This window comes from Bos grunniens, chromosome 15 (genome assembly GCF_055505025.1).
Source record: "Bos grunniens cultivar Pamir isolate PY7600 chromosome 15, Bosgru_T2T1.0, whole genome shotgun sequence".
NCBI classification, from domain to species: domain Eukaryota; kingdom Metazoa; phylum Chordata; class Mammalia; order Artiodactyla; family Bovidae; genus Bos; species Bos grunniens.
In genome coordinates, this window is record NC_141179.1 from 45941850 (window position 1) to 45954753 (window position 12904).

General features: G+C 42.5%; 1 protein-coding gene across 13 annotated transcripts in view; it reads right to left on the reverse strand.

Moving 5' to 3' along the window:
- SYT9 (synaptotagmin 9) overlaps positions 1-12904 on the reverse strand; it is a 208754-nt gene that overhangs the window by 126340 nt on the left and 69510 nt on the right. For 12 of the 13 annotated variants that reach the window (XR_015142107.1, XR_015142108.1, XM_086340299.1 and 9 more), the window contains exon 3: positions 5759-6305. Coding sequence is in view for 11 of the 13 variants with exons in the window: in XM_086340299.1 (XP_086196425.1) it covers positions 5759-6305 (547 nt within the window). In the remaining 2 variants the exon portion in view is untranslated. Of the gene's footprint in view, positions 1-44; positions 183-5758; positions 6306-12904 lie in introns of those variants that run through there. The other variant, XM_086340303.1, reaches the window with a different exon arrangement.

Here is a 12904-nt window from a genome sequence, read left to right on the forward strand (position 1 = left end):
GTTCATGGGGTCGCTAAGAGTCAGACACGACTGAGCAACTTCACTTTCACTTTTCACTTTCATGCATTGGAGAAGGAAATGGCAATCCACTCCGGCGTTCTTGCCTGGAGAATCCCAGGGACGGGGGAGCCTGGTGGGCTGCCATCTCTGGGGTCGCACAGAGTCGGACACGACTGAAGCGACTTAGCAGCAGCAGCAAATAAATGGAGAGATGTACCATGATCATGAATAGGAAGACTCAGTATCACAAAAGATGTAAATATTCCATGAATTTACCTATAGACGTCGTAAAAAGTTCAAACAAACACCAGAAAGAAATTTTAATTTGACAATATGATTCTAACATTTATGAGAAAAGCCAAGTGTCAGCCAAGATTGAACTGAAGAAAAAGTAGGCTGGATGATTTTCTCTTCTAGACATTAAAGCTTATCATAGAATGGTAGTAATTTACAAACAGTGCTATTGGGAGAGACACTCAAACAGAAATACGGATAAAAGACAGAATTCTGAAACAGACTCTTCATATATAGAGACATAGTGAGGATAGAGCTTATACAGCAGATTATTGGCATATATTGGGAAAATATGCCAGAAAATTGCTTATTCATATAGAAAAAGAAGTATGGATGTTTTACGGACTGAATGTTTGTGTCCCCCAAATTCATATACTGAAGTCCTAACCCCCAGTGACTGCAGCCATGAAATTAAAAGACACTTGCTCCTTGGAAGAAAAGCTATGACCAACCTAGACAGCATATTAAAAAGCAGACATTACTTTGCCAACAAAGGTCAGTCTAGTCAAAGCTATGGCTTTTCCAGTAGTCATGTATGGATGTGAAAGCTGGACCACAAAGAAAGCTGAGTGCCGAAGAATCGATGCTTTTGAATTGTGGTGTTGGAGAAGACTCTTGAGAGTCCCTTGGACTGCAAGGAGATCCAACAAGTCCACCCAAAAGGAAATCAGTATTGAATACTCATTGGAAGGACAGATGCTGAAGCTGAAACTCCAATACTTTGGCCACCTGATGCAAAGAACTGACACATTGGAAAAGACCCTGATGCTGGGCAAGATTGAAGGCAGAAGGGGACGACAGAGGATGAGATGATTGGATGGCATCACTGACTCAATGGAAATGAGATTGAGCAAGCTCTGGGAGTTGGTGATGGATAGGGAAGCCTGGCGTGCTGCAATTCATGGGGTCACAGAGTCAGACACAACTGAGAGACTGAACTGAACTGACTGAACCCCCAATATGGTGGTATTTGGGTTCTCTGGGAGGTTATTATGCTTAAATGACATCAGGAAGGTGAAGCCCTCATGGTGAGATTATTGTCCTTCTAAGAAGAGGCAAGGTGGACTAAAATCATAATTAAGAAAAGTGAAACATTACAATTTCTAATAAAAACATTGGAAAAATATGAATAGGGTAAGAAAGGATTTCTTTAAATAAGACAGAAAAGTGCTAACTTACAATGGAGAATATTGATATATTTTACGGCATTAAATTTAAGAACCTCTATTGATCAAAATACACCATCGAGTGAGTATAAAGGCAGCCATAAATGGAGAGATGATGTTTGTAATACATACAACCAACAAAGGATTACATCTCTCTCTATATATATATATTAAAAATAAACAATAAAAAGTACTGAACAAACATTTAGCAAGGAAGGAAATGTGAATGACCAATGAACTTATCAAAGGACCATTAACCTTAGCAACCAAGAATATACAAATCATATTTACATGCATGTACACACAAATCATATTTACATGCATGTTTGCATATTAAACAGTGTGACAATTCCAAGAGTCAGTGAGAATGTGGACCATTAGGAACTGTCATACCTCAGTGGGAGGATCCACTTGTACAGCCACGATGGAAAAACGAACTTGGCACTGCCTAGAAAATTTAGACCCATGTGTACATTTCCTCTATCAGGGCTACTTCCTAGAGAAATTAATGCATGTGTGAACCAGGAGACGTGCACAAAACATGTTCTCTGTAGGATTATTCAGAACCATAAAAAATCGAATCACAACCTAAATATCATCAATACAAGAGAGCTAATTAATGTATATACCACACTGAAAATTTACACAGTAATGAAAATAAATGAACCACAGCTCCATTCATCTCTGTTGCTAAATGTCACGATCAATGTGGACTGAAAAAAAAGGGCAAAGAAGAGCTATGCAAAGCAGAAACAGACAAAACTGAAGAATATATTATCTTACAAATAAAATTCAGGATAGTGGTTTCCTCTTGGCAGGAATGGGCTAAAAGAATGTGATGGGGGAGCACAGCCCAGGGGTCATCATCAGTACTTGGTGGTGATCAAGTACTACATCCTCAGTACTTCAGCTGAGGGCTGGGTCGCGCCTGTTCTTCCCGTTGCTCCCTCATTACTCCGTACATGTACAGTGTGTGCACTGTGTGGCATACATGTGTATTATAAAAACGAAACCTTGGTAAATCTCAGACTTTCCTCCTCAGTCTTTGTACAAAGTCACATTTAAAACAAGCACAGTTAAAACAGCCCCAAATTGTAATGTTTCAAACAAAAATTTTTTAAATGGTAGATTATGAAGCAACCCGTAATTCCTTTCTTAAGACATCTTCTCTCCAGCTGGCCATCCAAACGCCATCAACGCTCAGAATATTTATTGTTGGCTGAGGAAACAACTCAGAGTTTCAAGGCCTTTAGCCTTAATGGTTTGCCTCCTTGATAAATAATTTCACATTCTCCTCAACTCTGTGGAAGCCCAGGATTCTCCATCAGTGGAGTCTCCCACCACAGTCATGGCAAAGTGTGACAATGGCAGTGATCTCAGGGCCCAAAGGCCTCTGCAGGCCTCCTTCTATATTTTCACCCCATGGGAGACTGCTTGAGGAGTCCTGTCCACCAGGGATCAGTCTATGCAGATTTTCATCAGCCACTGTGCACTCAGTGTTACGCTCCCCACAAAATCTCTAGAAGGCAACTCACAGCAAGACCCCTGATGGGATTTCTAATAACCATTCCAGTTATTTTACGGAATCCTAGAATCCATTAGTCAAAAAATTAAAAAAAGATGTCACACTAGATGACGTGACCAATGTCTCTGTACCAAGGCTCATCATTTTTGGCCAGAAGTCTCTTAGCTTACACACAGATGATTTGATAAGAACTCCAGTGAGACGGTTCATTCTTGAGCCATTCGTTGCTTAATATCAGCAGCCTGCCCCCACTGCCTTCTTTTTTTTTTTTTAAGTTTCTAGCACTGCCTTCTGATTTTGCCAATTGGGATTTAGGATACAACCCTTGCCACTGACAGCAACCATTTTTGGGTTTACAAATATCACAACCTTTCAAGTTTTAAGAGGTGTGTTCCTTCCCCAATCTCCCTAGTCACCTTAATTTCATCATCTGATGTTCTCTGCTTCTTCTCCAGTTTCTTCTTTTCTTTCCTCATCATTACAATAAGGGCCAGTAAAACTCCATGCTTCACTTTGCTTATCTGAGTAGCAGGACAAAGTTGGCCTGCTATCACACAGCACGTGAAGCGAAGGTGTCCCTTGGAACACGAGTCCCCAGTTGACAACAGTGGCTGAGATAACAGAGTATCAGAGTGGGTATTGGGTCACTAGGCAGAGATTTTGTGTGTTCTCTTCTTGAGTGGAGTGAGAGTTTTTCACTAAATGGGCTCCAAACTCTAGCTAGATCCTTATCCAACAGCATAAGGGCTATGGTGCTTGGTGTCTTGGATGCCAAGGCAGAGAAAGAGAATGATATTCCCTTCAGAAGATGAGCTAACAAAGTTACCTGAGCGAATCTGCATAGGGAAAAGACATGAGTGGTCTTAAAATATCAGAGTCCCCTAAGAAGGCACAATTTTCCTTTCTATTTCAGGAGTGTCAGTCCCCCTCTGCAGGACAGTGAAACAGATACAAACGGAGTGAAAATGCCACCATTGCGATCTCATGTCTAGATGTAAACATGGATATAAGGCAACAATACACAGTACTTCTGCCCTCTCTCCTGGGCTCTAAAAAGGATTTGACCTTGTATAGATTAGTTTTGCCAATATCTGTAGATCTTTTCAGACAGACCTCCTTGCAACTTTGATTCTGTATTTAAAAATGTGGTGCCAACTCTTCTCCATCATTCTCACTTCTGGGATTAAAGCTGAAGATGTGATGATCATGAGAAATGCTCTTGAGCCGACCTGAGACCATGGCAAGGGCTTAATGCTCTCAGAGAGTCAGGCAACGTGCCCTCAACTACAGATAACAGCTAATAGGATGCCAAGATCCATTTAACACAAACAAACCGAAGAAAGTTCTAAAGAAAATGAGGTAAGGAGGGCAGATAATATCTAATGTCTATTAGGGAATTGCTTAGAACTAGGAAGTAGAAAAGAGAGAATGTTACTTTTCAATATTGCTTTCATGGGTAATTCTTAGAAACCACAAAATGAGTATTGTGAAAGGCTTGTTTCTGGAAAGGTACAAGGAGGTTTCCATAAAAACATCTCCTTCTGCTTCATTGACTAGGCTAAAACCTTGGACTGTGTAGATCACAACAAACTGTGGAAAATTCTTAAAGAGATGGGAATACCACACCATCTTACCTGTCTCCTGAGAAACCTGCATGAAGGTCAGGAAGCAGCAGTTAGAACTGGACATGAACAACGGACTGGTTCAAAATTGGAAAAGGAGTATGTCAAGGCTGTGTATTGTCACCCTGCTTATTTAACTTATATGCAGAGGACATCATGAGAAACGCTGGGCTGGATAAAGCACAAGCTAGAATCAAGACTGCTGGGAGAAATATCAATAACCTCAGATATGCAAATGACACCACCCTTATGGCAGAAAGCAAAGAAGAACTAAAGAGCCTCTTGATGAAAGTGAAAGAGGAGAGTGAAAAAGTTGGCTTAAAGCTCAATATTCAAAAAACTAAGATCATGGCATCTGGTCCCATCCCTTCATGGCAAATAGATGGGGAAACAATGGAAAGAGTGACAGACTTTATTTTCTTGGGCTCCAAAATCACTGTAGATGGTGACTGCAGGTGTGAAATTAAAAGACACTCCTTGGAAGAAAAGTTATGACCAACCTAGACAGCATATTTATAAAGCAGAGACATTACTTCGTCAACAAAGGTCCATCTAGTCAAAGCTATGGTGTTTCCAGTAGTTGTGTATGGATGTGAGAGTTGGATCATAAAGAAAGCTGAGCACAAAAGAATTGATGCTTTTGAACTGTGGTGTTGGAGAAGACTCCTAAGAGTCCCTTGGACTGCAAGGAGATCAATCCAGTCAATCATAAAGGAAATCAGTCCTGAATACTCATCGGAAGGACTGATGCTGAAGCTGAAACTCCAATACTTTGGCCACCTGATGAGAACTGACTCATTAGAAAAGGCTCTGATGCTGGGAAAGATTGAAGGCAGGAGGAAGAAGGGGACAACAGAGGATGGGATGGTGAGATGGCATCACCGACTCAATGGACATGATTTTGAGCTCCAGGAGCTGGTGAAGGACAGGGAAGTCTGGCATGCTGCAGTCAACGGGGTCGCAAAGAACTGGACACGACTGAGTGACTAAACTTAACTGAAGGAGATTTGAAGCAATAGTTTTAAGTACAGTGAGATAAATTTTGTACTCTACCCTTCAAATAAAATAAGGTATAAGTAATCTGTTTGCATGCTGACCAAGAAGCTCCCCCCTCCCCACCCTCATCCCAAATGAAGAAATGTTAGACTCACGTTGGTGACATATTCGATATCCTTCCACAGGATGCACTCCCTGGGAAAATCAGCCAAGTCTAAGAAATGATCCACCACCACTTGGCCAATTAAGTCATGGCGAGAGAACCTGTCAAAGTCATAGACAGAGAAGTGAAGCTTCCTGGCTGCAAGGTCATTGTAGGGAACTGGAAATAAAAACACTTCATCAAACACCGGGTTCAGGGTCTTTCTGTGAACTTTAGTCTGGTGTTTTGTCTTCCGATCAGGAAGCAAATAGATCTTGACGTAAGGATCTGAAGTCCCAGAAAAGTCCTTGGCGGGCAAGTTGACAGCTTTGTGGATCTTCACTATGAGCTGCTCTAAGTCACAGTCATATTTTAAAATGAAGTTCAGTTTCCCACAGGATTTACTGTTACTCCTTCTCCCATCATCGTTATCCAATGACCTCTGCTTATATAACTCTGGTTTAATTCGACCAATGCCAGTCAACTGTTCCTGTTTTTGAAGTTGTTGGATATTGAAGTCTGGGTTTGACAGGTTGAGTTGTCTTCGGATTGAGTTGTGCCTTGAATGAAGAGCAAGAGAGAACAAAGTTATAACCTCATTAGCTCTGGGTCTTTCACAAACCTGTGCCTGGGATGTAGGTAGACTGCTGCTGCTGCTACTGCTGCTAAGTTGCTTCAGTTGTGTCCGACTCTGTGCAACCCCATAGACGGCAGCCCAACAGGCTCCCCCGTCCCTGGGATTCTCCAGGCGGGAATACTGGAGTGGGTTGCCGTTTACTTCTCCTATGCATGAAAGTGAAAAGTGAAAGTGAAGTTGCTCAGTCGTGCCTGACTCTTAGCGACCCTATGGACTGCAGCCTACCAGGCTCCTCCATCCATGGGATTTTCCAGGCAAGAGTACTGGAGTGGGGTGCCATTGTAGACTGCCACATACTATTAAAAGTTTAGACTTGTAGGCATTTTTTTAATCTAAATTCAAAATGCCTATCAATGTGAGTTAAGCTGTTCCCCAAGGCTTGAAGCTCAAAACTGAGGCTTGGGCATCTGGAAGTGCTCTTACTAACATGTGACCTTGCAGCTTGGAGGGTTTAATGCACTTTCTAAACTGTCTAATATGACATTAGAGAAGCTTATTCAGCTGGTGGGAGGTAAAGATTTATACAAACTGGTTTAGAAAATAAAATTATTCTCTTTAATATATAGTATGGTCTTGAAACTGAAATAGTTAGCTATGTGGTATCTTAAAAAGAATGGATATTTTTCTAAATGATATAGAATTTCCTGGCACTGGTTTTTAGCCTACTAAGGATTCACAGTCTCATGGGATAAATCAGATCATTTCATCACAAAAACATAGCCTTTGCTCTTCTGGAAATGTATGTGACAGGATGCATCTGTTTGCAGGGGATTCTGTTGACTCTGAAAGATACAAGTGCCAGCTCCGTGACTGTGCTTCCATTGTACCACGTGGGCGACAAGTGATAAGGAGGGAGGGCTTTATTTCTATAATAAACACGGAGACATAAAAATTAAAGGTAAGCTATTATAAATCTATATATGGATTCAGTTAGAGAAGGTTGGACACTGGTATTACAAATTAAATATTTGCTATCAGAATCGATATTTCACCCTATAAGCTTGCAGGTTTAGGTTAAACGTTTTCCTGAAAATCTCTGCCATATGTATGGGTCCTCACAAACTGAGAGAAGTAGTCATTACACAGAAAGTTGTCTTTAAGATTATTTTGTTCGTTTTAGTTCATAGCTATTATATTGTATTTTGTCTCTCAATCACCTTAATTAAAATAGCTCCTCTCCACCAGAAGGTAAAAGGCAACAGTCAAACTGTCTCTGAGGCGTTAGTAAATAGTTGAAGAGACACAGTAAACATTGGAGTTTGCCTTCTTTTCCTTTCTTAAGACTACTTTATGAAATGAAGGTGCAAATATGGGATTAATAGGCCCTGAAACATATTTGAAATTATTCTCCCTTGTCATACAGATGCTATGCTGCTAAACATTTCTCTTCATCCTAAAATACCCTCCTGATTACTAATCACTCACACGGTACAAAAGCACAATCACAGAGCCGTCACTTGCACCTGTCACAGCCAACACATCTACACTAAGCCACACACATCCCCACATGTGCAAAAACTGTGTGGCCTGAACACTTCTCTTGTGGAACTTTAATTTCTTACAAAGAAATCCACTCACCATCTTAAGTTTTCTCTATCTTTTGATTTTTCCAGGAAGGAAGGGAAGAGTCGGGGGGACAATGATAAAGCTCTCTGTGCTAGCACCCAGGTCAGTCCCTGTCTAGATGCTGAACCTTTGCAGTGCTAGACTAGAGTTTTAATCCTGCTCTACTGGGATTTCTGGGCAGAAAGGCCCCCAGGGGGCAGCAAGCCTCAATCTCCATGCAGGGGTCATAAGTGGCTGGAATCAGCTTTGGTTTCCTCTGCTGGTGATTTTTCTCTCCAAGCTGGGTTCAAACAAGGGCCCTGCTTGAGTCTGGAGTCAGTTCCCACCTATGATGGGTGATTCTGGGCGCCATCCAGTTAGTCAGGGGTGCAGTTTAAACACTAAAAGTGCATCTTCAAGACCTACTAGATGTGCCATCTTGGCACCAACGTCATGATGGACACGGGCCCTGTGTCTCCTCCGGCACAGCTCCTGCCACTCTGCCGCCACTTTTCTCCTGAGGTGGTTGCCTGAGCAGACTCTCTGTGCCTAACGGCTTAACTGCGAGGTTTTTGAGTCAGGGCTTTGGACTCCTCACAGCAGCATTTTGTCTTATCTCTCATCTGCAAGACTAAATCTGCCATGTACATTTTAATTTAAAATATATGAACTTGGCTGCTTGGCAATGCAACATATTCTGTTTTACTCTCACATTTTCTTAGACATGAAATCTGGAGAGAAATAAATCCTACGTGTTCTGCTTTTCTCACCAGAATGGATTGCCAGGGGGTGGAGGGGATGGGCTAGGGAGGGCATTATGCAGACATTTGTACTTCAAAGACCACAGTAAGAGCCCATTACCTCAGAATCCAACTGCACAGGAGGACTCCATTCCAAATTCCAAGAGAGCTGAAGATTCTTTTTAAAAATCAAGCACAGGTACGAATACTACTGTCTACCCAAATGTTTTACGCAACTAGTTTCAGTTCTCAACCTTTTTCCTCCTATTCAAGATCACACATATTATTGGGAAACCAGTTGAATTCAACTGTAAGGAAGTGGCTTAAAGCAGATGGCAAAGACTGTAACAGGCCATGACAGTGCTCACTCCCTGGGGCTTTCTTTTGGTCGCTTCCAATTTCCCTCAGGAAAGAGTGAGTGGTGACTGGAGTTGGGGGCATGGACCAGCAAAGCTCAGAGCAGCAGAGAACCAGGGTAACCCATCATCCTGCTGCCTAAAGTCAGCCGCTAGAAAGGAGAGCAGGGAGGCTTCCCCCAGGGACACAAAGGAGAAGATGAGGTGGAGGAACTGGAAAATCAATATTCCACAGTTTCCATGAGCTACTTAAAAGGAGGCAGGAGGAAAAAGCAAATCAAAAGCAGAAAAGAGGAAAGATAAAGAGCAGAATGTCATGACCTGAGCTCCCCTCAAGATGAAGAGTCCGAAACAGTCAGTGGAGGTGGGCCTGCAGTGTAAAGTAGAGCCCCCTCCCCAGGGTAAGGATCTGGAATTCCGCCTACGGATGCAGAATGAGTGTAGCAAGGAGGGATGTGTGTCTGAAGCAGACAGTCCTCTAAGTAGGTCTGGGGAGTCCTGTATTTTGATGTTTTCAGCACTTAATATGCACAATGAATGGAAGGAATGATGGGCCCCAATGAAGGTGGCCAAGAAGGAAAGCTGAGAAATGGTGTTCTCGGTAAGGAAGTCACCCTAGTGCTGACTGAGAGGAGCTGGCCCCAGGGCTGGAGCTCTCAGCTTCCTCCACCTCTTGCCCCACTCAGGGTGGGCAGAAGCTATTTTCCTGTTGTGAAACAGGCAAGGTAGAGGACGTCACCATTGGACTTGGCTGTCCCAGACCTGAGCCGGAGGACTGGTGTCTGACCCTGGAGAATGCCCAGTTTCCAAGATGATCAACGAAATCTGCAAAGCTGATTTCCCACAACAAGTTCAAAAACACACTTTCAGGCCTGAAGGAATGTGAGCCCGTGCTGAGTTGAGCCAAGGGTAAGGAGAGGTAGGTAGATGCCTACACACAAAAGGATTCCCCCTCTCCTTCCATCAAATTTGAATTAACCAGTTCCAGCATCCCACTCTGAGTCTCCAGATGAAGTCTCAGTCACCCAAAAAACCAGCCACCTCCACTGGATCTTAAGAAAGAGGACATTACTACAATTCAACAAATTTGAATGTGCGAAGTAAGAGGTCAGGTAGGGAGGAAGGGAGAGAGAGGCAAAGCCTTGTTACTGCCTTTCAGGAAATGCCTGGCCAGGGGCTGGAGAGAGAGTTGTACACTAACATAACAGGGCAGAGGGGATAAGAACTGACTGGATATTAGGGAGAGGGATAAAGAAAGGCCTCTGACTTGGGAAGCTGTCACGGTACTTGGAGACTGTACTTGAGCTGAGCCTGCCTACTTGACCTGGCCTCCCACTTCTCAGCCTCCCAGCTGATGCTCTAGACCTCAATGGGGAAATTAAGTTTTCCTCTTGGGGCCCAGCTCTTCAGCATGATGGGACCTTCACCTCTTCTGCCCCAGCAGCTTTCCCCTCACACATGCCCACATCTTCCATTCCAGGTTCTGTGTTAAGAACCAGAGTTCAGAATTCCCCTTCCATCGCTGGGTTTCCCATGCAACCACAGACAAGAGTATACTCTCTCACCCTCCCTTATCTCAGGGACCACATCTCAGAGAGGAAACTTGGCTTATCCCTTCCCTGGTTTGGGACACTAGTGTTTTAAGGCTTTGGGGTCCAAAGACAGGAAAGAAAGAAGCAAATAGTGACTTCAGAACCATCATGGGTTTCTTTACAAAGTTCAAATCAAGATACTTTGGAAACAGGAAACTGGCCTTCCTGGAATCTTCCCTTGTGAAGGAGAGGTTAGGGTTGGGTTGTTCTGAATCACAAATGGACACAGAAGAAGGGGGAGTAGTAGACAGACAGACACAGTTAACTGACTACAAAGGCAGGAGCAAACGGGATTCAGAAGCTTATAGAGTGAGTGAGATGATGGAGATGCAGGTATCGGGCCTCGGTGGGTGGAGGAGTGGGCTCAAATGCTGCTGCATACATGAAGCCTGTCTTGCTCCCCCCACCCTCAGCCAAGATAAAAAGGCACGAAACCTTGGTGTCACCTTCAAATATTTTATTCTGTTTCTAAAATGAGCCTATGTCCACCAACAGTTTCTCTGAAGTGTTCACGTGTCTAAATATATAAGTGCCATGGACATAACAGTTCCTGATAATTATTCCAGTAGAGAAAACACACATTTATATCTCGTTTCAGGGTCTCATGGAAGTTGAGAGAGGTCTATGCAACTTTTATATTTTTGAAGATGGCAGTTTATTAAAATCTGAAGACATAACTAAAAGACTAATTCAAAACATTACGTTTGAAATGTTTACATCTAATCAATGTTCTCAACATATAAAAAATATATATATAGCTTAATAAACCTGTGCTACTCCTGGAGTAATTAGAACATTTAATCCTAACGTACCGCTTACTGGAGTTGTGGCCAATAATGACATTTAGAGGACTCAAATTGTCGTCTTCTTTCAATTCTGCCAGAGTATTTCTGTGACTCTACAGATTACTTAGATCAGAGAGGCAAGTTCAAAAGTCTCTGAACTTACTTTTTGAATTTACTTAATTCGAAAGTAAGGCTCTGAATGAACGTGAGACCTGGGACAAGTAACCTTCCATTGGTTTCGTATCATTACAGGCTCCACTCAGTTTATACTTTTAGTGCTTTGTCACTTTTGTCATCAGAACACAAGAAAAATGGCCTGATACTGATGAATGCATTTTGTCAGTCATTCATGAAAAATTCCACTATGTGTGAGAGGCTGCACTAGGTGTTAGATACATCACTTAAGTCGCTCAGTCGCGTCCGACTCTTTGTGACATGGACTGCAGCACGCCAGGCCTCCCTGTCCGTCACCAACTCCCCAAGTTTACTCAAACTCATGTCCATTGAGTCGGTGATGCCATCCTACCAACGATCTCATCCCTCTGTCATCCCCTTCTCCTCCCGACTTCAGTATTTCCCAGCATCAGGGTCTCTTCAAATGAGTCAGTTCTTCGCATCAGGTGGCCAAAGTATTGGAGTTTCAGCTTCAACATCAGTCCTTCCAATGAACACCCAGGACTGATCTCCTTGAGGATGGACTGGTTGGATCTCCCTGCTGTCCAAGGGACTAAGAGTCTTCTCCAACACCACAGTTCAAAAGCATGATTTCTTCAGCGCTCAGCCTTCTTTGTAGTCCAACTCACATCCATACGTGACTACTAGAAAAACCACAGCTTTGACTAGACAGACTTTAGTTGATGAAGTAATGTCTGCTTTTTAATATGCTATCTAGGTTGGTCATAACTTTCCTTCCAAGGAGCAAATATCTTTTAATTTCATGGCTGCAATCACCATATGCAGTGATTTTGGAGCCCAGAAAAATAAAGTCTGTCATTGTTTCCATTGTTTCCCATCTATTTGCCATGAAGTGATGGGACCAGATGCCATGATCTTAGTTTTCTGAATGTTGAGTTTTAAACCAACTTTTTCACTCTCCTCTTTCATCAAGAGGCTCTTTAGTTCTTCTTTATTTTCTGCCATAAGGGTGGTGTCATCTGCATATCCAAGGTTATTGATATTTCTCCTGGCAATCTTGATTCCAGCTTGTGCTTCATTCAGCCCAGCGTTACTCATGATGTACTCTGAATATAAGTTAAATAAGCAGGGTGACAATGTACAGCCTTGATGTACTTCTTTCCTGATTTGGAACCAGTCTGTTGTTCCATGTCCAGTTCTAATTGTTGCTTCCTGACCTACATAGGGAGATGCAAAGTAGATCTGGTCTTTGAACGCACAGAATTCATAGTCTAGAGTGGGATATAGATAATAAACAAACAATTGTATAGTTAGAAATAGATTTTAATCCTGTGAGGAAGTGAAAGTAAGGCAACTTGTAGAAGAATAA